We start from the raw sequence: 26,750 nt of genomic DNA, 5'->3' as shown, positions 1-26,750 counted from the left end.
AAACTTATATGCAGCATTTATAATAAAATATATATGTATTGGGTAGTTTCATTATGATTTCTTAAAGGATCACATATTATATGTATTGTCTAGTTTATAAAATTAATTTTCTGTCTGCACTGTTTATATTGTACATTGTGCTAAATACAGTATCATGACCTGTTTGAATATGTAATTTATCATTAAGTAAAAATTGGTAAAAATTGCTAAATATAAAATCATATAAAATATACTATTCAATTCTATTTGTTACAGGTGCGGAGCATAAGATGTCAGCTGATGACTTAGAAAAATATGTGCTGGCATCATCTCTTTAAACAACAAAGGGTATTATTTAGTTGCTTTATGTGTGTACAAAACCTTTCAGCAGTTTGAATCTCATAGGGTAGTGTGTTGTGAAGCCACCTAGTATACTTGTAAAGGCTGAGGTTATAAAGTAATTTACACTAAAACAGTTAGTCTAGTTATCAATAGTATATTACAAATTGTCTAGTATGTCTTGCTGGGAACACTGGTTACATTATAAATGGTCACAAATCTGTTGCCGGGAACATGTAATGCTATGACAGAATATTTGAAATGTAGGACTCTGGAGTAGACAGTACTACATTACTTTGTCAGTTTATTTTGTAAGTAAACTGCTGTTTGGCATTCAATACTGTATTACTTTACATAAATTATTTATTTTATATTCAGTATTTTGGAGTCTGAATGCATGGAATTATATTCTATTATTAATCTTTCTAGTTTGTCTAAATAGATTCAAGCTTGACTTTTTAAATGCCATTGCATCATGCAATGATTGAAAACTTTGAATTTTATCAAAGTTATGATGACCATCTACTTTGCATTTTTCAGTTTTTAATGAATTTATCCTGATCTACATTGGTTATTTTATTGGCCATTGTACTTTCAGATAATGAGAGTTCATTATTTGTTGTAGCCTTAGTTGTTTACTTGAACATTGATCAGTTGTTTTGGGCTTCATTTTGAGATATATTTTGTTTCAGTTGTATTGCAAAGAAGTGATTACAAATTTCCTTGGTTATCATTATTTGTGGGGATCTTTTGTTAGTGAAGTTGGTACTGTACAACTAATCAATTTCTGACATCGTTGATGTTGAGAATTGCATTTAGCTGTTATGAAAAATTTTGTTGCATACATACAGTACTGTATATTGATGGTTATTCTAATTCTGTAGACTTTATTATTAGCAGTAATTTATTAAGGGGAGTATTCAGTTTCCCTTTATGTACCTAATTTCTTTATTCCTCTAACCTTAGATCTTTTAGTTGTCCTATGATCATTCCAAGGACTGGGAACTGTGAAGTATCTACGATATATTTTTATACGTTAGTATTATTAGTATGTTATGTTTTGTCTTTGGAGAGGCACTACTGAATAATTTGAAGGTTAAAGTATTACTGCTATCTTTCATAATCATTTCATCAACAGTTTTTTAGTCAGCCTTTTTTTTTTTTTTAAAGTCTTGATTTGTTTAATTTTCTTTGGAATCAGTAGATGGTTATACAATCCATAGTTCAAAGCCTTTGATAAATTAAATTTTTTTTCTTGACTTTATTTTGCCTTAATATGACTGTTGCTCTGCATGGGGCTTCATTTCTACTTGATTCATGTTAAAGGATAAGGAGTATCTGCATTTATGCACTGGTTGTCAGCAATTAGAGAAGGAATAATTGTCATCACACATCACCAGGATATATTCCTGTGACTGCTAATAACGTGCACTTGAAGATGGTAGAATCATTCTACTGGGTTCCTTTGGGCTTCTACTGTACCATGAATAATTTGAAGGCGAATCTTAATCATCTATGATAATCATGCCAACTAGTACTTTATTTGTATGAATAAGGAGCCATGCCATCTGAAATCACTGCTAGCTGAGTGAGGTAGAAAGACTAATCAGCTTGGCCAATTTAGATTAGAACTACATAAGGCTAAGTGATGTCAGGTCTAGGTTGCTGGTCTCTAAAGCTGATCCCCACCACGCCCCAGTAACAGCAAGGAGGGATAGGAATTTGTTGGGTATGTAGCTTTACACAGTCTTATTTGCTTATATGTATTGGCAATTATTTTTTAATCTTGCTTTGTCCCAATATTTTATATATTCAATTCTCTGAATTTCATTCTGACAGTTTTCAAAATCAAATCTTTAGTCCTTTTACTTAGAATTTCAACCATCTCTTCTGGTACAAGATGCTACTATTGGATCCTCCCATACATAATGCAGCTGCATTTAAATGCAGTTGATGAAGAATATGACAAAGCTTTTGGAATATACAGATAATTATAATAAAAAATATTTTATAATTTGAAGTAATAAGAGGTTAGAGATGTGACCAAAAATAACAGGGTTTTGGAGGAGATAAGCAGCCAATGATTTATAGCAGTCTGGTGAGGATGAAATGCCCTACCTTCTAAAAGCTGCCATTTCAGCATCTCAGTTTAGATATTATGCTACTGAACAGAGATGCTGAAGGTCAGAGACCTCTTCACTTATCTAAGGTTACAAGATAAGGATGTGAAACTAAGTTTTTCAACTGAACTATGACCTTGAGAAATAAGTAAATTATTAAACAATACATGGACCTGTCACATGGACCTTTGTCACATGTCACAATCTGAAGCCCATAAATCTTTTATAGATGCCAAGACCTATGGAAAAAAATAACATACTATGACCTTGGACCCTGAATGTAAAGAAGAAGAAGAAGAAAAAGTGGGAATCAGGCCTCGGGTCCATGTAACCAACCTACCGATGTTTCTTCTAAATCAGAGGGGAAAAAAAAAAAAGCTGTAGACATACTAACAAATCATACCATGAGTTTTGTTGGGGGTCTGATGTTATCCCTAATAATTTGCACATTACTAAGAGACTGTAACAAATACTTGAAAAAGATTTAAACTAGGCATAATTCCACATCCCACTAAACAGCAGGATCTTTGCATATTTAAGAAAACCACCTACATTCTATATGAGTTCCATATAATTTTGAATAAACATTTCGATATAGAATTAAATTATCTGGTTGTTAGTGAATTATTACCACTAGTGAGTATAACTTGATCATTACAGTTATTCATGAAATGCCTACAACTGTTTAAATTTTCATTAACAAAATATAGTACAGTGCTACAAAATATAAATAAAATGCTAAAATACATGAATGCTATATATCCAGGGAACACTTGATATTTTGTGCAAAAAAGAAACTTATTAAAATGCACCGAATGATAATTTCTTGGTCCTATGAAAGAAAGTCAGACTAAGTATAATGCTTCAAGTTAGTTTAGTCCGTACTGTATTACATTTTAAAAAATCAAGTGAAACAGACTAAACCAGCAATTTCTTAAGGTGCGTTCACATGGACGAACAATGCCCAACGGACAAACATTGTTGCCATATCAAAGGCGAAGCAGGATGACGTCAAAAGCGTTGAAACGAGGGAAGTAGATCTGGCAACAAACTGTGGTACCAGTTGAAATTGTATATCACTGTTCTTACTCTGCTCACAAGGCAAACTCTGGTAAGCAATTGTTAATTGGTACAATGTTTGTCTGTTGGACGTTGTTCGACCATGTGAACGCACCAAGTCACATGCTTATAATACTATTGCACTACTATATGAAATTTAATGCCTAACCATCTGAACCACTTTGGACATATGCTACAACAATCTGATATGTAGTTATTAAAATTCAAACTGCCCTATACAATATAAAAGAAATACATTAAAAATGCACGACATCTGCACATGAATGAAATGCAATGCCCTTGCTGCCCTTACTTATGCTCCCTATTTATAACAGCATTTGGAAAATGTTCCTCTAAATCTTTGGTAGCTGTACTTTGGCTTACACCTTGATGCAAAAATACATTGAAGTGGAGGTAAATGCACAGATCTGCAGTTTTTCTTGTTAGCACTATTCTGTTTCTGGATTTTGTTGATAAGAACTGAACTTGACATACATGATAAATGAATCTACTTAAGGAAACAATGAATCATCAGTGAAATATACACTTAAAATACTGGTCATTCTGTGCATAAAATGGACATGTGGGACTGAGCAATAATAAAAATATAATCTAAAATTGTAATAAATTAACATCACATAAATAAGGCTCACCAGTAATTGTAAAATAGTCTTTGGAAATAACCATACGTTGCACTATCACAGATTACAAGATTATACAAAAGATATTTTTAGCTCCATTACCATTGTTCATTATCCTGACTTTACTTCTCTTTCAAACAAATCTTCCTCATCCAGGACTTTGCTATATCTATCTGTTCTGTGCACTGTACCTTTATCTTCCTCCTCTTCAAACCACATATGGTCTTTATGACTATAATCATTGTTATTAATATCCTCCATTAATAAATCATCTTCATTATGATTCATTTTGTGCCCACGTCGATACGATTCACCAATAAAATTGTCATCTAGCCCCCAATGAGGAGCTGTATTGTCCAACTCTGCATCTTCTTCCATGATGTTATCAGACAAAATTTCGTCTGCAAATTCCTCGAGCTTGCCTTCACGTTTAGATGTGGAATCATATTTTTTCTTTTCTGAATGAGAATCAAAGTTTTGTCCAATTTTAGGTAACATTTCCTTTGTGGCCCACAAATACACATCCAGTGTCTTTTCAGCACAATGAGCTATAAATCGAATGAAAGGCCTTGTGTCCCCCTGATTTGCCAACTGCAAGCAGTCATAATACATCATACGGTCTTGCTTTCTTATGATAACTGGAGGATACCCGGCCTGAAAATAATATAAAACACCATTATATACTATGAGAGACTTCAACTTTTTATTACATAATCCATCAATAAACTGTAAAAATACTACTAAAAATGAATAATACACTACTGGCTGGCAAACACATCTCATAAGTTAGATTTAGCACAAAAGTTTTCATTTTTAATCTTCTTGTTGGAGTACTGTTCTCCATTGTAGTTTTCAGGAGCTGACTCATCTCAAACTCTTGGATTGTTATGTCACCAGTAAAGTTTATCTTGCCAACTCTTTAATGTTGGTTTCTGGCATAAACATAGTTAGTTCATTATCTTTGTAACAGTTATATCTCATAATATGACAATTTGTCGAAAATTGCATTTTTCCTAACTATACAAACCTGAGGTCCTTTAACAATAGGAAGGTAACTAGCGGCAGCTGGGACGGTCGTAAGCTTCGAACAAGGGGAGAACGGTAGTTAACTGCTTGTCCGATCGTGCGCGCGCCGCGCGCCCGGGCGGTGAAGAATCACTTTTGCTTTAGGCCCATGCAAAAAGTTGCAGAGTGAGGGGTGGTATGAGGTGGGACTATATGTAAAGGACCTCAGGTTTGTATAGTTAGGAAAAATGCAATTTTCGACAAATTGTCATTTGTTCCGATACGTAATACAAACCCTCGGTCCTTTAACAATAGGAAGACTCACTTCTTGGTGGGTGGAATTCTGAGTCTTTTTGGTGAACAGACTGGTGTTCGTCCAACCTTGGAATGCCTCCCTGGTCGTAAGAGCAAGGGAGGGATCCAAACCTCTGTCCGATTGATCGGGGTGTGCACCGCAGGATCAATGGTCAGACCTCTGAGCCAAGTACTAAGAGAGAGGCAAGCGTATCTCTTCGTACCAGCATTGCAAGAACTTGTTCCTGTACAGGAGCCAACATAAAGTTATGGGTTTGTCTCAAGTAGGCATCCACTCCTTCCCCCTTGTTGGAGGGAGTGGAGGATATTTGCTTCTATCCCTAACTAAAGGGATAGATTGGGGCTCGGTCGAGTAGCTTACCTGCATCGGATTCCTTTCCAGCATGGTGACGACCGTGACCCTCTGCCCACAGGTAGAGAGAGAGAAAGATGGAGAAGAGAAGCCAGTCGCACTCTCATTCAACCATTCATTCCTACAGTCACACCAGGAATCGATGCTGTTCTGCCTGCTCGGGTGCTGGTAAGCTTACACAACGTGTTGAGCAGCCACCACAGGTCCCAAGGAAAAAGTATCCAAGGACTTGTGGGCAATATCCCGAAGGTAGAAGGACGTGAGGTAGTCTGGTTGGCCCAGACACCTGCCTTCAGGACCTGCGCCACGGAGAAGTTCTTATTGGAACGCCAAGAGGGTCCAATACCTCTGACTTCGTGGGCTCTCGGTCGGAGCGTACGGATGTCCGTCACTACCATCAGCCTGTACGCTCCTCCTGATCACCTCACCAGCCAGAAAGAAAGCGTGTTCTTGGATACTTCTTTCTTGGTCACCCCAGTGCTAACGAAGAGGCGTCGACACTCAGGCCTGAGGTGTCTGAGTTTTCTTCAGATAGCGCCGTAGCGCCCTCACAGGACAAAGCAGATCTTCATCCGTATCGTTGTCGGTGAAATCCATTAGGGAGGGGATCGTGAAAGACTCGAACCTGTCGTCAGGGATCGACGGATTCTGAGTCTTAGCTACGAAATTCGGGACGAAATCGAGCGTCACAGATCCCCAGCCCCTGGAATGTTTAACATTGAAGGACAGACCATGAAGTTCCCCTACTCTCTTCGCCGATGCAGGGCCCAGCAAGAAGAGGGTCTTGAGGGTCAGATCCCTGTCTGACGACTCTCGGAGTGGCTCGAATGGTCTTCGAGTCAAACTCCTAAGGACGAGAGTCACATCCCACGCAGGGGGCCTGAGTTCCCTGGGTGGGCAAGACCTTTCGAAGCTCCTCATTAGCAAGGAGATCTCGAACGAGTTCGAGATGTCCAGTCCCCTCAGTTTTAGGACGAGCGCCAGGGCGGCTCTATATCCTTTAACTGTGGGTACTGAGAGGAGCTTCTCTCGGCGAAGAAACACGAGGAAATCCGCTACCTGCAGAAGACGGCCCACTTCCCCTGGTACACAGCTGCAGAGGACTGTCTGACGTGTCCAGCCATCTCTGTTGCTGCGCTGCGAGAAAAGCCTCTCGTTCGCAAGAGATGGTGGATAACAGCCAGCCGTGAAGTTGTAGGGACTGGACTGCTCGGGGTTTACCTGACGGCTCTACGTGTGGCTGGGCTAGAAGGTTGTGCCAGTGGGGCATCTCTCTCGGTTCTTCCGCAAGAAGAGCCAGCAGGTCCGGATACCAACGGCTTGAGGTCGTTTGGGAGCCACCAGGATCATCCTGAGATTGGGAGTCCAGCGCTCGGCTGATCACTTTCCGAATCAGACAAAAGGGAGGAAAGGCGTAGACGAAGAGGTTGTCCCAGGGGTGTTGGAGAGCGTCCTCTGCAGCTGCCCATGGGTCCGGCACGGCTGAGCAAAAAACTTGAAGTTTTTTGTTGTGCCCGGGTGGCGAACAGGTCTATGACCGGACGCCCCCACAGGTTGAAGAGCCTTTCCCCGCCACTTCTTTGGGGTGTAGGGGACCACTCGGTCCCTATTACCTGATCCCGACGGCTGAGCTTGTCTGCTACTACATTCCTCTGCCTGGAATGTAGCGTGCTGACAGCTCTATCGATGAGCCGTGGCCCACTCGTGCACCTGCACAGTCAACTGGTGTAGCGGAAGAGACACTAGGCCCCCCTGCTTGTTGACGTATGCCACTACTGTGGTGTTGTCGCACATCAACACCACCGAGTGTCCCATCAAGCGGTCTTGGAACTCTTGGAGAGCGTAAAACGCCGCCTTGAGTTCCAGGACATTGATGTGAAGTGCTGTCGTGATGGTCCCACACACCTGCAGCCAGCAACTCCTCCAGGTGTGCGCCCCATCCCTCGGTCGATGCGTCTGAGAACAGCAGCATCTCCGGGGGGGGAGTGCGTAGAGGCACCCTCTTAAGAGGTTCCTGTCGTCGAGCCACCAGGCTAGGTCCTGCCTCACCTTCTCTGTGATGGACACTGGGAAGTAAGGTGGATCCTTTACCTGTGACCAACTCTCCCTTAGTCTCCACTGGAGAGGACCGCAGGTGAAGACGTCCGTGAGGAACTAACTTCTCGAGTGACGACAGGTGGCCGATCACGACTTGCCATTGCTGAGCTGCCTGTTCCTGCCGAGACAGGAACCGGCCGGCTGCCTCCCTGAATTTGCTGATCCTCAAGTCTGCGGGGCGGACTTGAGCTGCTACCGTATCGATCAGCATACCCAGGTACTTCATCTTCTGCTTGGGTTCGAGATCGGACTTCTCGTAGTTTATCACGATCCCCAGATCGCGACAAAACTTTAGAAGTCGCGCCCTTCCTGCAGCAACTGCGAGCGGGAGCTCGCCAGGACCAGCCAATCGTCGAGATACCTCAGAAGACGTATCCCGTGCGAATGGGCCCAAGCAGACACCAGCGTGAACACTCTCGTGAACACCTGTGGGGCGGTTGAGAGACCGAAAGCAAAGTGCCCTGAGATTGGTACACGTCCCGTCGAGATGAAGCGGAGGTACTTTCTGGAGGACTGATGGATGGGTATTTGAAAATACGCATCCTTCAGGTCCACTGAAAGCATGAGTCGTTCTCCCTGATGGAGTCCAGCACGGAACGTGCCGTCTCCATCTTGAACCGAGTCTGGCGAACAAATCGGTTCAGGGGAGAGAGATCTATCACCGGGCGCCAGCCCCCGATGCCTTTTCCACTAAGAAAAGGCGGCTGTAAAAGCCCGGTGACCGATCCACTACGACTTCTACAGCTCGTTTGGTCAGCATGTCTTGATCTCCTGCCGAAGAGCGTCGTCCTTTGAGGATCCCAGAACATATGTCTGCAGATGGACCGGGTTGGAGGTGAGGGGTGGCCGAGATTCGAAGGGTAGTAGATATCCCTCCCGAAGGACGTCTACTATCCAGGTCTCGGCACCGTAGCGCTGCCAAGTTGCCCAATGGCTCGCCAGGCACCCCCCCACTTCCGGCAGCTGGTGAGGGGGAACGCCGTCCCTAGCGTTTCCCACCTCGCTTCGACTTCTTCCCAGCACCTCCTCGGGGAAAGGAGGGCTGGGAGGAGGGCTGGTTACGGCCTCTTTACCAGAAGTTGAAGCAGGAAGAGTCTTTCCTCGGGGCTTCGATGGAGCAGCCAGTCTTAGCAGCCGAGGAAGCGCTAGCTAAACTCTTAGGCTTAGCCGCAGTTGTACGAGGTTGCCCAGAAACCTTCGTAACTGCCTGGTGAACCAGACGGTCACTGTCATCAGTGCGCCGTCTTTCCACCGCAGCGTCCACCATCTCTCCGGGAAAGAGAGCGGAGGAACTCTTCATTGGTCCGTTACGGAGTCCATTTACCGCCTCACGCCCGGCCCCTTGGCTACTCGTGTAAGGACAGCGTCCTACGACGGAGAACCAAGTTGGCCCACAGGTTTGCCGTCTGATGGGCGAGGTAGGAGATGGCCCTACCTCCAGACTGGCACAGTCTCCTGAAGTCGGGGTCGTCTTCGAGGGCAGCGCCCCGGCGTCGGCCGCGACCTTGGATACTGTGAGGGACCACAGATCCAACCAAGAGACTGCCTGGAAAGCCGCCATAGCGGTAGCTTCCAGGCCCAGTGCCTCCTGCTGCGAGAACCACAAGTTCTCCGACAGGAGCTGCTGCAGGGACACACCTGGAGTTAGCCTAGCTAGCTCCGGGTTAACCTGTTTGGGCGGTATTGGATCACTGATGGCACGTAGAACTTCCGCTGTCGCTGCAGAGGAGGAGGAAGTAGCTTGGAAGACCGTCCTGACTTAAGTGAGTCCTCTCGTCCTGAGACGAAATTCTCCACCTGGTCAAGGACTGAGTCTGCAAGCTCAGATCGCGGCAGTCCCACCGTCAATTTGGGTTCCCTCTTCGGGCCCCAAAATGACTCGAGCCGGGACGTGGGCTCAGATGGTGGTAGCGGCGATCCTTCCCCCAGGTCGTTGTGCTGACGAATCAGCGCAATAACCTGGGCAAAGTTCCTCTGGATCTCAGGAGTCACAGCGTCCTGAGGAGTAGGACCGTCCAGTCCCTCCAACAGGAGCAGCTCTCGAGACCCTCCTCCTTCAGAAGGAGGAACAGCAACAGACCCCTGATGGTCGCCTCCAACCACTTGCGCGTACGACCTGGCTGGTCCTAAGACCATGCCTGGTGCGTGCGGCGTCGTGGCGGGATCGTGAGCGGCGCACCTCTCACGATCACTCCTAGGTACCTCGCTCTTCCCGGTGTAGCCCGAGGAAGTTGAAGGTATAGGAGAGACAGACCTGACGCTCCCCCCCCCGTTCGCTGGCAGGACCAGCGTACGTGGGGGGCTGCAGCCGATCACCAACCCGCGGTGGGGATCGGTCTGCAGGCCTGGTCGTGCCGCTCACCTGTGGCGAGCGGCTCGACTGAGCACGTCGACCCCGGTCCCGTGCGTCAGACGAGCTGCTGCTGGCCACCGTCTCCGTCCGGGTCCCTGTGGGAGCGGCGGTCAGGTGATCTACAGAGCTCGCTTTCGCGGTGAGACCGTGAGCTCCTCACGGCACGTCAAACCGCTGGTACCAGCCGAAGCTGGTGCCGTTGGTCGAGGGGACCTCTTCCCAGCCTCAACCCGTGGCCGGTCAGAGACCGTCACGTCAACCCGAGGTACCGGCTGGTCGCTACGAGAGCGGCCGCTGGCCTGGCGAGAGTCACTTGCGCGACTCTCGACAGTCTTCTGCTCCGTGCCTCTGTCATGACGGTGAGCAAGCTCAGGCGTCTTGACTTTAGCTGCACGGTCGCCCCCGAAGGAAGAGACCGTACACTCGGACCTTCTCGCGAACGAGAAGTCGAGCCGGTACCTGGCTTAGCAGCAGTGCTACCAAGACCAGGCGCGGATGTACCAGCAGTAGCCAGCACATCCTTGGTCCCCGTCTTCTTCTTCTTCTCAGAAGAGGAGACGGGCCCTGTTCCCGAGGGAACAGGAGGACCAACAGAAGCAACCCCCGTCACGCCAGAGCGAGACGGGCCCTTCGAAGGTCCCGCAGGAGCCTTCTTAGGGGGGGAGGAGGCAGCCTTCTTCTTCTTCGGCTTGGAAGCCTTAGAAGTCGAAGGGGGAGAGGCGGCAACAGACGACGAAGAAGACGATGAAGACGACGACGACACCTTCCTCTTCTTCTTCCTCTTCTTCGTCAGCTCTCTCAGGACGGACGTCAGGTCTTCCATCCACGGAAAAGTCGGGCCAATTGCCGAAGCAACACGCCCCGACTGATCCTGTCCGGAAAGACCTGAGACCGGTGCAGCACCTCCATGACGAGACGCGACGTGGGCAGGGGCAGGCACAGCAGGAGCGGCAGGAACATCAACAGCAGGACCAGCACCATCAGGACCAGCAGCAGCAGGACCAGCACCAGCAGGACCAGCAGCAGCAGGACCAGCACCAACAGGACCAGCACCAGCAGGACCAGCACCAGCAGCAACATTAGCATGAGCGTCCCGCACCGCGCGCTTCGTAGGAGCGGCGCGAGGGGCTGGGCCAGCAACACTCGCTGCAGGTACGGCAGGTACGGCAGCATAGTCCGGCGTCACAGACCTCTCCAATTCAGCCAAACTCATCATTGGGACGGGCGGTAGATCCAGGGGCGAACTTTTGGGACAGCGAAAGTCGGGAGTCGGCAGCACATAGAAACCAGGTGGCGGCGGCACGCCCCTCTTAGGTACGGCAGCGGTTTTTGGATTGATGCCGTTGGAGTCACCGACGCAATGTGTTGCGTGTACACCACATGAGGAGGGGCGGCGTACGCTGGTGTGGACACAGTATTAGTCGTTGTTGTGACTACACCATGAGTTACAACTGCCGACCCCGCTAGCCGTTGAATCAAGCCCTGGATACTGGGGGCGCCCTGCAGTCCCAACGACGCCCACACCTGTCCAAGGTCGTCACTCACAGAAGGTACACCTGAGGGAGGAACAGTCGGGTCAGTTAGAGGGGCACCCTCACGCTTGGGGGAGGACGAACCCCACCCAGAGCGGACGGAAGACCCCGAATACAATTGAACATCCGGGTATCGGGCACCCTCCTCCACACTCGACGGATCGAGTGAGGAGAAGGACTCCGAAACCCCCCCGCAGGGGAAGGCGCAAATCGTGGGGGCTGAGCTGGAGGCAGGAAGGATGACGAGGTATCCGTAACCAAAGGAGTCGCTGGAGAGCTTTCCGACGACTCCTTGGTCGACCTACGCCTCTTCCTACCCTCGTACAGCACCCACTGCGCCTCGGACCAATTTACACACACATTACATGGTTCGGCTCGGGAGCATTCTCGCCCCCGACACCGATAACATAACTCATGAGGATCAATGTCTGGGTAAGAGCGGAATCCGCCGCATTTACGCCCCTCCAGCCCGGGACACACTCTACGGGCAGCTGGTGGGCGCGGCGAAAGCTCTTCTTGATCCATAATTAATTAATTCACTTCACTCAATGAAAAATGAAAAAAAGAGTACTTACAATTTCATTCAAGACCACAAACAAACCAGTCAGAAGAAATTGTAAACATCCAAAGCACACGACGAAATAGCGGGCAGAGCGATGACGAACACGTCCTGTCACACCACGGCCGAAAGCAAAAGTGATTCTTCACCGCCCGGCGCGCGCGCGCGCGGCATCGGACAAGCAGTTAACTACCGTTCTCCCCTTGTTCGAAGCTTACGACCGTCCCAGCTGCCGCTAGTTACCTTCCTATTGTTAAAGGACCGAGGGTTTGTATTACGTATCGGAACAATGTAAAATTCAAACCTAAAAATACCAACTAAAATTTATGTTCTGCAGTGTACATTGCACATAATGAATATGAACACAACATAAATTTATGTTCTGCAGTGCACACTACAAATAATGAATATGAACAGAGTAAAGAAAATTTTGTTTGTATAGTAAACACTAACAATAGTCAAGTCCACTTGAGAAAATACTTTAATAATACAAAAATCCATCAAAAAGTACAAAATTGACAAACCCCTGCATTTAAATGAAAATTATAAATGGAAAAGTGCTTAACAAACAATGGATTTGTATAGATGAATTTGAAACAAGTAAAAAGAAATTGGTAAAAAGAACCTCAGATTTGTACGATTTATGAATGAAATGGTTACTTACTAAGATTTTTCAGCAGGTTATGCAAGAGGGAGTTTCTCAAAATGGCCCAGTGATTGTGCCTGGACCTCTGGCCTTCCTAAGTAACATGATTTTGTGATAAAAATTGATAATACATTATTAAGAGAAACTACACAATGTAAACTTACCTGCATTAATAAAAAGTTCATAAGGAGCCTAGCCGTTCTCCCATTCCCATCTGAAAAGGGATGTATGAAAACTAGCTTGTAATGTGCCAATGCAGCATACTTAATAGGGTGCATGTCCTGGGCCAGTGGCGAGTTTAGCCATGACACAAAATCCTCCATAAGCAGCTCCAAATGAGTTGGTGGTGGTGGGACATGATTGCTGACATATACCTATAATCATAAAATTATAAGTATATTTGAACAGAAATCTTTATCATAAAAACTTTTTGTTGTGGCAATATCTAATCACAATGAAATATTAAAATTAAATCTTAACTGCAGAGAGCTCCCAAAAAGAGCAAGATAAAGACATCACAATATTATGGTTATCAAACTGTTCCACCAGGTCTGAAAAACACTAATTTGGCAGAGCCATATGACCAAATACATCAGAGCTTGAGTAATATCTAGCTTACCACAACCAAAAATATAAATAACACAAACAATTATGACATCTAACAGCAAAAAAATACTGTAAATATTATTTTCCCTACTCTCTCACCGTTACCTCTTCATGTCTGGTCAAAGGGCAGATCATTAGAAAAGATAAAAAAAAAAAAATGTACAAAGGAAAGAAACTTATCCTCACAAATGAAGTGTATATTCTACACATTTAAGTCCGTGGGGAGGGGGGGTGGAAATATACTACACTGTACTACTAAATTTAAGCTGCAAATTGTAGTTGAAGCTGATAAAACAATGTTCAAGCTGCTAATAACTATTAAATTATTATGCATCAGCAACATTGATTAAACTTCTGTAACTTCAATATAAAACTCGACCGTAAATAAAATTGGGGAGAAAAGTATTTTAATTAAAACACTAAGCATGAAAGAAATTTTACTGTTCTTTTCACACCAATACAAGATAACTACGTAAAGCTCATCTGATGAAATCAAGAGAAGATAGCGAGCTGATTCAGTTCATTTTTTTACACCAAAAAGCATGCCCCCACCCCCATCTACTAACGAAAAAAATTACTAAATTTAATCCACAGCGAGAGCATATAACCTTGTCTTACATGAATAGAGTAATATCTAGAGGTCCATTAATGGTAACTAGGCAAAAAAATCGCTCTGAAGCAGGTTAAATACTGCAAAATAAATTTACCTTGTAATTGCCCTTAGCTGATTTCCAAAATAAACCATTGATCACTAAATGTCTGAATTTTATAATACGTAGTACAATAATAATATGAGAATACATCATAATATTATTGGATAAAGTGAAGTAAAACATAAGGTTTGAAAAGAGCCATGAAAAAGATGCATATTCGGTATGTTTGTATTTTATATGATACCATAGTGAATATTACATATTCAGCGCTAGATCCTGAGGTGAAAATCCTCAAATTGATATTTCCACTTTGCACTGATATTATCCTGAAGCAGGATATACCATGGTCTTTTTTCTCAGTGTGCTAAAATGTATTGCAATTACCATCAATGTAAACCTTGTACACAGCAGTTGTTGTCAAAACTTACGGTATGTATACGTATTAGTAGGTTTTATTATTATTAGTGCCTTTATCATTTGGTACATTACTTGTAAGCTTTATTGTCTTCCTTATCACTCTAGGTATACTGCTAGCCTTGAGCAATAGCTAGTTTGTACAAATATATATAATGTTAATACAAGTACAAAATAATACAAGGCAGTTTAAAATTTGGGGATAAATAATCAATCATGGCTTCTTTTTGTTAAAATTTTGTCTCACTACCAATAGCAAATAAAACCTGCATATTTGTAAGATGCAGTACTAGATTGGTGGTAAAATAGCAAGTACATAAGAACTATTACTGTTAATATGGTTAATAAATCATGCTTCAAATTCTCAAATCTAAAGTATAAAGTGTACGTATAATTAATCGTACTTATCCAAATATTTTACTAAATTTTATTTTAATATTAATAATATATAAAATTAAGTAAGTATTATCTATATCTGTAATCTACCATAGATTGCCAAATAATGTTAGACTATTTTCCCTTCTGACCTGTGTGAGAAAACGTACACCATGTGAATACGAATTTATATTAACCCTTCAATGCCGAGCCTCTATTTACCAGTATCTGTCGTATGCCGGCGGCGTTCAGGAGTTTGCATCAAAGCGGAAAAAGTTTTTTTCAAAAAATCACAGTACGCTAGTTTTTAAGATTAAGAGTTCATTTTTGGCTCCTTTATTTGTCATTGCCTGAAGATTAGTATGAACCATCAGAAATGAAAAAAATATCATTATCATATATAAATATTGGAATATATGACAGAGCAAAAATAAAATTTCATATATAATTGTATACAAATCGTGCTGTGAGCAAAACGGTTAAAGCTAATGAGTTAATTTTTTTCCATTGTATTGTACACTAAATTGCAAGGATTTAGGTATATAACAAATTGTAAAACGATAAAAGCAACATAGAGAAAATATTAACACAAAATGATGCATGAATTCGAAACATGCGGACGTAAAAACAAATTTTTTTCAAAAATTCACCATAAACCGAAATATTGTGCTAGAGACTTCCTGTTTGTTGCAAAATGAAGGTAATTGATTGAATATTACTATATTGTAAGTGTTTTAGGTTACAATTGCAGTTTTTGACTATTTTGGTCGAGTTAAAGTTGACCAAAGGTCAAATTTTTTCTATTTATGGTAATTTATATGAAAATATTTCAAACTGATAAAAGCTACAACCATGAGTTATTTATTTTTGTATTTTACATGAAATTGCATACATTTTCATATATAAAACTTTATGCAACGGCTCATATAAAATGGTGCAAAAATTATAATAAGTTTTTTTCAAAAATTCACCATAAATAGAAATATTGTGCTAAAGACTTCCAATTTGTTGCAAAATGAAGGTAAACGATTGAATGTTACTAGAATGTAAGAATTTTAGCTTACAATTGCAATTTTCTACTACTTCGGTCGAGTCAAAGTTGACCGTAGGTTTAAATTTTGGCACTTATGGTAATTTATAAGACAATATTTCAAAACTGATAAAAGCTATAACCATGAGTTATTTTTTGTTGTATTCTACATGAAATTGTGCACATTTTCATATATAAAATTTTATGTAACACCTAATAGAAAATGGTGCAAAAAATATGACAAGGTGACTAAAGAAATTCAGAGATTTTCAGCTGAGTTACTGTGCGCAGAGAGGTAAGGAAGTTTTTTTTTTCAAAAATTCACCTTAAATCAAAATATTAAGCTAGTGACTTTCTGTTTGATGCAAAATGAAGGTAAATGATTGAATGTTACTAGAATGTAAGAGTTTTAGCTTACAACTGCGTTTTTCAACCTTTTCGGTCGAGTCAAAGTTGACCAATGGTTGAAATTTGGGCACATTGTAATTTATATGAAAATATTTCAAAACTGATAAAATCTACAACCATGAGTTACTTTTTGTTGTATTCTACATGAAATTGCGCACATTTTCATATATAAAACTTTATGTAACAGCTAATATAAAATGGTGTAAACATTACGACAAAGTGACAAAAGAATTTCTGAGATTTTTGGCCGAGTTACTGTGCGCGGATGTAAAGAAAAAGTTTTTTTCAAAAATTCACTATAAATCGAAATATTGTGCTAGAGACTTCCAATTTGTTGCAAAATGAAGGTAAATGATTGAATATTGCTAGAATGTAAGAGTTTTAGCTTACAAGTGAGTTTTTCTACCATTTCAGTCGAGTCAAAATTGACCGAAGGTTGAAATTTTGGCACTTATCGTGATTTATATGAAAATATTTCAAAACTGATAAAAGCTACAACCATGGGTTGTTTTTTGTTGTATTTTACATGAAATTGCACACATTTTCATATATAAAACTTTATGTAATAGCTAATATAAAACGGTGCAAAAATTACAAGTGACGAAAGAATTTCTGAGATTTTCAGCAGTTACTGCGCAGACGTAAGGAATAATTTTTTTTTTCAAAAAATCACCATAAATCGAAATATTGTGCTAGAGACTTCCAATTTATTGCAAAATGAAGGTAAATGATTGAATATTACTAGAATGTAAGAGTTTTAGCTTACAGTTGTGTTTTTCAATCATTTCGGTCGAGTCAAAGTTGACCGAAGATTGAAATTTTGGCACTTATTGTGATTTACATGAAAATATTTCAAAACTTATAAAAGCTACAACCATGGGTTGTTTTTTGTTGTATTCTACATGAAATTGCGCACATTTTCATATATAAAACTCTTATGTAACGGCTACTATAAAACGGTGGAAAAATTACGACAAAGTGAGGAAAGAATTTCTGAGATGTGTCACTGATGCTTTCTAGTGCGAGAAGAAAGCACTTTGCGCATGCGCGGCTGGGTAATGCTTGTAAACAAAACAACAGCGTGATCCGTAAACTCCCAGCATCCCTCAAGGCGCGATTTAAATTTTTTTTTTTGCAAACTAGGCCTATAACTATTTTTCCGCAAATATTTAAAAAACTTTTTATAGTCGACGTACCGTACGTCCACTTAGCACCCGACAGACCATTTTAGTCGACGTATAATACGTCCATTCGGCGTTTAAGTATTAATTTTTATATGAAACATCAAATATGAAGTGATGTCAAATATTATAAGGCAAAACACTCCAAACCACACATATGTATGCAGTATTACTAAAAATATAAAAATTAACTCTTCACCTGTGTCGTACGTAAATGGCCTGCTTCCAAAGGATCAACGTGACCAAGCACCCTACGATGAATTTCCAAGATGTCATGGAGTGATATACGGCCTATCCGATGCACCAAAGTAGTGTTTATATATTTGAGAGCCATATCTAGGCCTAAAATCTCGTTATGTTCCATCACACTCTTACCTGAAATATATTCAGTGATAAAACACGTTTCATCGTAAAATGACACATTTTTATTCAATTTGTATTTTTCATAACTTAACATTAGGATAAATCTTCTAGCACCAGTTAGAAACCAGTAAACTTAATAAAATTGTGTATTCAAGGAAATATTCGCAACTGTACTTTATCACGAGTTATGTGGGGCCACCCACATCCCCCTCGGCAACTCATAACCCCATGTCAGTTATTCTTTGAGCCTTTATTGCCATTCATAAATAGTACATTGCTAAACTAGTTATGACAAAATAACGAGATGATAATCCTGACACAACACACCACACTTACCCACTTTACCATGAACCCTGCTTAAGCAAAACAAGAAAATCTTTTAGTATCGAGGATAAAAGAGTAGCGTGGTAACCCACATTTACAGTACTGAATTATCGAGGATAAAAGAGTACAGGGTGGTAACCCACATTTACAGTACTGAACTATATGTGGCAAAGAACCATGGGGTATCCTGCTGAAGAATCTTCACCAGGTGGGTCCCTATATCCATTGACAACTGTAATCGAACCTCCAAATGTTTACATGTTGAGTGAATAAGGGATTTTGACGTAAGGAAAAATCTATTTCTGGGCGATTGGCTCGTGTCGCCAGCGAAATATCCTTTAATCTATTATTTCTAGGGTAAATGTACTAACACATACCAGAGAATAAATAAATAAAGAAAAAGGTCAGTATAACTGACTCGCTCACCCTCCCAGAGAGTGTCGGTATGAACACTATGGCGAGTGAAACCACTACCACGAGCCAAATGCCAATAGAATTCTCCCACTACAAAATCCCCCCAAGAGGAGAGCCGACCCACAGAGTGGGCAGCACCTACTACTACTACTCCATCCCATGCTGCCGACTGCTGCGCCTCTGGTGGCCATCCTGAAGTTAGCAGACAATCTTGGCGATGGGATGGGTAGGGCGGGATTTCGCTGGCGACACGAGCCAATCGCCCAGAAATAGATTTTTCCTTACGTCAAAATCCCTTTTCTGGGCTCAGCTCGTGTCGCTGCGCGAAATCGTACCAGAGAAATAGCACAAGATTGTAAAGAAATTCAACAAAATACAAAGAGGTCTCAAATAAAAGATAAAATAAAAATAAATCAATATAATTGCTAATAAAAATACATATACACAGTGATACAAAATAGAAATATTACTTAATTTATACTTAATTCTAATAATATTTCTTAACTTAAGGTAATATACATATATACAGGAGAAATATATCATATATGTACAAAAATGGTATCTGTGTAAAGCTATGTATCAAAACATTTTAAAGCAATTATCATAAAAGTTGAATAAAACAAACTCAACAATAATAAAATATAAAGGAATGTATATGACTTAATATACAAAACCCGTAACCATTATAATAAGATGTATCTCCTAGCATAAAAATAAGGAGATGACATCCACGAGATCAATAACCATCATCAAATGTGAGTGTCCCTAGCAAAAAAATAAGGGACACCCACTATATCATCATAAAAGCAGCTAAGACACAAGGTGACCGTCAATGAACAAGGCAGGAATAGACGAACTGTTGGGTGAGGCAGGTAGAAAGGAGGACTGGATCTTCTACTAAGGATTAGTCAGAGTCAGGGGAAACTATGTTCCCCGCTGCAACTGCTGAAAATTTCAGAGCTTCCAAGGACTTTAAGTAATGACGTTTGAACACTGTCGGCGATTTCCATCCCGTATACTTTTTCAACTCATCGAAGTTCATATGTTGGAAATAGTTAATTGAGGTGGCTACTGCCCTGACATCATGTGCTTTTGGGAAAGAGTCAGGATTGGCTTGTTTAATGAAGTACAGGATTTGTTGCCTGATGCCTTTAATAGATAAAGTACCACCTTTTTCTCTCTTAAAGAGAGGACCCGATGAGGATGAGGAGGTCCTAGATAGAAAGGCTCGTACGGCTGAACTGTCCAGAGATACATCTTGTGGAAGGGTAGTACCTTTCCATGGTTCCCACCTCATCAAAGGATCTTCATTCTTAGCTATAAAGCTACGTTCCGGAGAAAAGTAGCACTTCCCCTGTGGGAGGAACTGAATATGATCCGGATCTCTGGATAAAGCCGACAGTTCGAAATTCTAGCTCCTGAGGCCAAGCTTAATAAAAATAGGGTTTTTCTTAGAGCATTATAAACGAGCATGTGTCATTATTGGTTTCTGAAGCCAGCTTTAGAACATCGTTTAAGAACCATGATACTGACGTAGGCCTTACAGAAGGTCTAAGTCTAGCACACGCCTTGGGAATAGAAACGGAAGTAAGGTAAGGAATTGTCAAGTCTATGTTGAACCCAAATTGAAAAATCTTTTTCAAGGCTGACTTGTTTGTCGTAATTGTGCTAGCTGCTAAGCCTTTTTCAAATAAGGATCTGAAAAAGGATATAGCTGAATTGATTGTCATGATCCTAATATCTGATTCTTTCAGGAAGGTTGCAACTCTTTTTGACAGCAGCATCATACTGTCTCAAAGTTGAATCTCTTTTATCGGATTCCAAGAAGAGAATATTCTGAGGGTCAAATTATTCGCATCCCTTTTCGCTGCAAACTTCATGAAATCCATAAAGTTAGGGTTTTGAGAATCCCTGAGGAAGCGAACACAGACTTCGTTTGTACTGACTGGGAGAGCTTGGGACTGGGGATCCGAAGAGGGCGAAGACCCAGTTCTAGAATGAGAGGGTACCAATTGCTCTTCGGCCAGTCTGGGGCTACTAGAGCCACTTGACCCTTGAATGTCCTGAGTTTGTTTAACACTTTCATGAGAAGATTCACTGGAGGAAAGACATAAATCTTCTCCCAGTTGTTCCAGTCTAGAGCCAGGGCGTCCGTGGCATAGGCCAGAGGGTCCAGGTTGGGGGCTACATAACACGGGAGTTTGTGGTTTCGCTTGAGATGCGAAGAGATCCACCTGTAGACCTGGAACTCTCTGAAGGATCCATTGGAACGAACTGTTGTCCAGTGACCATTCCGACTCTAGAGGTACTGATCGGGAAAGAGCATCTGCTATGACGTTTCTCACTCCAGCTATATGAGTGGAGGAGAGATGCCAACTGAACTTGTCCGCCAGGGAGAAGATGGCTACCATGACATGATTTAGATGACGTGACTTGGAGCCTCCTCTGTTTACACAATGTACTACCACTGCGCTGTCCAGGACTAGCTTTATGTGGATGAGTACTTTGGCGGACGTAACCTTTTTAGAGTCAAGAACACTGCCATTGCTCCAAGTGACGTTTAATAATGGAACTGAACGGAAACTGAGGTGACCAACGCGTTCCCTTGAACCTTCTTGAACTGGGAATATCCTCCCAATACCGCTTAAAGAAGCGTCTGTGTGGATGGTGATCCCTGGTGGAGGGAACTGAAGGGGCACTGACACCGACAAGTTCTTGACTTTCGCCCACGGCCGGAGTCGATTCTTTAGAATCAGAGGGACTGAGGACAATTTGTCCTGGACCTGACATTTGCTCGTGAGCGCCAGATTCTGGTTAGGTCTTTCAGTTTGGCTTTCATTAGGATGTTCGTCACTGATGCAAACTGGAGAGAACCCCAGGATCCTTTCCTGAGATCTTCTTGACGCCAGTTTGTGACTCAGAAATTGCTTGACTGACTTCGCTATTTCCTTCCTCTTGGATGATGGAATCGACAGAGTAATGGGAGGATAGATTCCATTGAATGCCTAGCCACTGAAAGTTTGACTCTGGAGTGAGTCTTGACTTGGTCCTGTTTATCTTGAAGCCTAGATATTCCAGGAACTGAATCACTTTCAGTGTTGCTCTGTTGCATTCCTCGACTGTTGAAGCCCAGATCAACCAATCGTCGAGATAAACGCTACTGACCATAAATCCCTTGCGATCTGAGTTGTTGAACTACTACTTTCCGCCAGCTTCGTAAACACCCTCGGTGCTACGTTGAGCCCGAAAGGAACTACCTTGAAGGAGAATGTCTGGTCTCCTATCTTGAAGCCCAGATAACGGACGGAAGTGTCTTGCAATAGGGATATGATAGTAAGCGTCTGTAAGATCGATAGAGGTGGTGACGGCCCCACGGGGAAGTAAGGTCCGTACCTGCGAGATCGTGAGCATCTTGAACTTGTCGCAGCGAATGGCTAAGTTTAAGCGGGACAAGTCTAAGATTACCCTTCTTTTTTTGTGAGCCTTTCTTTGGCACGCTGAAAACAAGCGTCCTTGAAATTTTAACCTTTTGACTCTCGCTATAGCTCCTTTCTGAAGGAGATCCTCCGCATACTCCGTCAGTTCCTTGGAAGGAAGTTGGCGGAAAGGTCTGGATGGGGGTGGGTTCGTTAACCAGCTCCAACCCAGGCCTTTGACACAATGCTGTGAGCCCACTTGCTGAAGTTCCACCGGTGGCGAAAGTTGAAACAGCCTCCCTCCTACCTGAAATTCCTCATTGGTTCTGGTAGCCTCCTCGGCCTCCTCTGAAATGTTTTCCCCTATAAAGGGAGGGACCTCCCGATCCTCTCCCACGAAAGGATCGCTTACCTCTGCCTCCCTTACCCGAGCGGTCATACTTCTGTGAAGCTTGACTCTCGAAGGATTGATTGTAAGCTGGAGAGAGGGCGTAAGAGGTGGAGGGCTGAGGCTGAGGGGAGATAACATAAATCGGCGTGTGATTGAGCCTTTGAAGTGGAAGGTTGGCTGTTTGCACTAAGGGGAACAGGCCGGAACCTTGCTGAGAAAAGCGTGGCTGCTTTTTCTGGTAGGGCTGGAAACGTCTGGGTTTGTTTCCTTTGACCCTTACCTCTAGCTGCTAGATTGCCGCCTCTTGGCCGTAAGACCCCAACGGTCCTTAAGGCTCTGGTTCAACCTCGTAGCCTCTGACTGAACCTCCTTCACCATCGCTTCTGGAAGAGGTCTGCTCCCCAGATGCTCGACGCAAGTAACCTATTCGGCTCGTGCCGAATAGTTGCTTCTTGTAGGACATGCTTCCTACAATTCGTCCTAGCAGTGGCAAACTCAAACATATCTGACTGTACCGTTTGAGTCAGGGATTTGGTCATAAGCTTGAAGAGCGGTTCTGAGCCATAGGCTATGGTAGCCACCTCGGTCATAGCCATGGAATTAAATAGATCTGGCTAACCGCGATTTGGCGTCAAATTCAGCCTGAATAAGGCTATCTGGAAGCCTAGGTGAACTTTTCACCAAACTGCTCCATAGCACAGTCCGGTTTGAGTTTGCCAGCTGAGAAGGTGTTAGGTAAGTCTTCCCACAATTCTCCGGCTGAAGGAAGTAACGGAGATGTAGGATCTGCTTCCTTCAGTTGAGGCATGGGGTCCCCTTCTGGGCCGCTGGAATGGTAGACGTCGCCGATCTTTGTCAGGAAAGGAAGCTGGGGGTACTCTCATCCATCGTAAAGATCGTAAACGGACTCTTGAAAGGTTGGATTTTCGTATTGGAACAATCCATGTCCTCTAGACACCTGAGCCATTCTCTCTGAGCCTGGTCACGTGAATAGAGGACTGTCTCCTTTGGTACTTTATCATCCCGAGTCATGGCTGAGGCGGTAAGCCTTGCGTAGCCGATGAACGGAGGCTGAAGGTCTTCCGGGTGAACTCGAAGTCCTCGATCCTCCGAGTTCCACATTCCGGGATAGAAATGAGTCCGTCTTGGAAGGGGGCGTATGACGCTACTCTCCAAGGGTTGTTCATTGAGAACGGAGGTAGAGAGTCATACGGGGGAAGCTGGGCTCCACCTGTATTGAAAGGTGGAGGAGAGGCTAGAGGAGCTTGGCTCAGTCCGGCTATAATGCTGTCTTGAGAGGTAATCCTATCCGACAACCGAGAGATCATTTGTTCCATGCTACTTTTCAGGAGACCCAAAACCAGGTCGCCCACCACTGTTGGTAACAGACCAGCATTGGGAGTCCAAAGCCGGAAGGCTTGCTGCGGAGGTGGAGGGGTAGGCTCTGAATTGGAACCAAGGGTAAAGCGGAAACTGACCGACTCTGCCGGAGTGTGAGATCTCTCTCTGGAGGGGGATTTACTCCTCGAGGACTTAGAGCCGGACCCAGAAGCTTTAGATCTCTCTGCTCCGGGATTCCTAGCCGGAGACTACGAGAGGAGGATGACGCCGAAGCCGTCTTCTTAGACGACGACGACGTCTTTGTCAAGGATTTCACTGCTTGACCCTTGACCTTGGGTCTAACTGAAGCGTCAGGAGGAGTATATAATTCGACACCCGTAAAGCCTTGGAAGGATGGAGAGGTTGCAGGAGTAGAAGAAACAGTTGCACCCAAGGGTATCCCTTGGGTGTCCACCTTACCTACCTCGAACCAACAGGTGTCGTCTACACCTACCATAGTTATTTCTACATTAATATCCAAAAGCGTCGCGAACTTCCGAGGACCCTTTTGATGTTCCTGGCCTTGGTCAGTCAATGAGGCAGCCAGCTGTTGGCCTGGATGAAGGCGATAGTCGGGGAGGGCCGCCTCTACTCGGGTCGACCGTATCCTGTCGCCTTGCCTCCGGGGAAGATTAGTACCGCCAACCTTTTCTCCAGGATGTAGGGCATACCCTTGGCGGCGTTCTTCCCGAAAACCGCCGACCCAGGCCCGCAGGGTTGCCAGTGCGGTATCCCTCACGGCCGGCGCCTGGAAGAGAGGGTATTGATTAGATTTAAGAATAACTTAAAACTAAAGCTAACTTAAAGCATAACTTAAAATTATAGGGGCTATAAGGCCCCTTGAATTTACCTTAAGTTAGAGTGATTGATGTAAAACTTAAGCACTAAAACAGATGAGGACCAGCTACCGGAGATGGAATACTTACCCCCCGTCTAAAAGCTGCTCACCAGATCGTAACATATGGTACACGTCTCATGGTACCAGACCTGGATGTCCCCCGTGCGGAGTCGCGCATGGAGCATGGACCGGCAAACTTCGTGTCCACATGGGTCCTGAAGTGTGCGGCGGCATCCCCGGATGCTCACAGTTGGTGGTCTGTAAGTGGAAAGACACATGAGTATCTTAAAGAATATCACTTACAGGCTAAAGGACAGAAGAACTCCGTTGCATGCCGGAGCTCGGAAAAAAAATTGGGCATAGCCCTCTCCTTAATCGCCTGAATTAGGCTATAAACCCCGGAGGTATCCGGTGAAACATGAAGGGAGGGGGAATGGTTTTAAGGTAATTAAGATAAACTTAATAGTTTAACATAATAGATCTTAAACCTAAAAGCTCGAACGTACCGGACTAAGTCCAGTGCGTGGCGGAGTGTATAACTCAGTGAAACGGAGAGGTTAGAAGGGACCGACTGTATGTTCCGGTCCACCCCGTGGGGTAGACTAGCACCTTTCCGCTGGATGCCAGGTCTCCGGTGGTAAAGGAGCCCTAGTAAGGTGGGAAAGAGCAAGGGGCATACAGACTCGGGCTAGTAACGGAGCGACGGAGTAGTAATGGAGGGGGGGAAAGGCCAGTCCCCCCACCTTACCATCCGACCGGACCGAGAAGCCGGAGAGGTCGAGTCCAGTCTGGGTCTGTCCCGTCCTCTACCCCCTCCGCCTGGGGGGAGAGAGGGAGGCAGGCTCGGGTATGCGGAGCGAGCATGGGCAGGCCTAGCCACCCCCCCCGACCCTATGGAAGAGCGGGAGGGGGGAAAGGTGACTGGACAGGCGTCTGGCTGCCTCGTGATCACATAGTGACCACGGGGCGATAAGAACAACAACTAAGCCTAGAACATAACCAACTGATCAGAGAGATGCTATCGGGAACGCAACCGAGCTTGAAAAGCGGTACATAAAGGCCCAATGGGCCATGACCTAGGCTAAGCGAGCCAGACGCCTAACTAACCTAACAATATCACATAAATATACAAATGAAAAATAAAATGAAAGAAAGAAAACAAAAATAGTAGGAGAAAAAAAATCCAGGAGGTGTACGACCTAACCCGAAGGCAAGTCTACCACTCAAAGCTAGCCGAGGCCGATACTAAGAGCCGTGGCTAGGGTCTGGATGGAAGAGCCTACATAAGGTAAAAGACATGCATGCATGACAAAACCGTGTAGACCTTACCCTAAACAAAGCGGATAATAAAAATAGAGCGTACAAAGCCAGGGGAAAGTTCTGGGTATGGGCGACCCAGAACGGACCCACCACGAGGCAGAACCATGCTGCCATGCTTCCGACCTAGAGACCGTATTTATACCTAAAAAACGGCGGCAAATACGTGCTCAGTGGCCGGAAAAAAACCAATTAGCGAATAAACACTGAGTACTTAACTTAGCTGCTGCGATGGCTGCACGCTCCATGGTAATAAATCCAAAGGAAAGGGCACAAAAACACAGAGAAGAAAATGGCACGTGTGTATCGTGTGCGCTAACTGAAAAGGATGGCCACCAGAGGCGCAGCAGTCGGCAGCATGGGATGGAGTAGTAGTAGAGTAGGTGCTGCCCACTCTGTGGGTCGGCTCTCCTCTTGGGGGGATTTGTAGTGGGAGAATTCTATTGGCATTTGGCTCGTGGTAGTGGTCTCACTCGCCATAGTGTTCATACCGACACTCTCTGGGAGGGTGAGCGAGTCAGTTATACTGACCTTTTTCTTTATTTATTTCTCTGGTATGTGTTAGACATTTACCCTAGAAATAATAGATTAAAGGATATTTCGCGCAGCGACACGAGCTGAGCCCAGATATAGTATTGTATTG

The 26,750-nt window shown here is 43.8% G+C and overlaps 1 protein-coding gene across 1 annotated transcript in view; it reads right to left on the bottom strand.

The window, feature by feature from the left end:
• Nucleotides 1-1,470: 1,470 nt before the first annotated feature.
• The window catches only part of LOC135215497 (protein adenylyltransferase Fic-like), a gene marked incomplete in the record, with an annotated part of 26,032 nt that continues 752 nt past the window's right edge, over nucleotides 1,471-26,750 (bottom strand). Inside the window, 3 exon segments of the mRNA XM_064250272.1 lie at nucleotides 1,471-4,792; nucleotides 13,162-13,371; nucleotides 17,864-18,039. Coding sequence (XP_064106342.1) covers nucleotides 4,250-4,792; nucleotides 13,162-13,371; nucleotides 17,864-18,039 — 929 coding nt within the window.

Source organism: Macrobrachium nipponense, chromosome 5 (genome assembly GCF_015104395.2).
Source record: "Macrobrachium nipponense isolate FS-2020 chromosome 5, ASM1510439v2, whole genome shotgun sequence".
NCBI classification, from domain to species: Eukaryota; Metazoa; Arthropoda; class Malacostraca; order Decapoda; family Palaemonidae; genus Macrobrachium; species Macrobrachium nipponense.
Note: the sequence above shows the minus strand (reverse complement) of the source record. Positions and strands in the feature narration are given on the sequence as shown.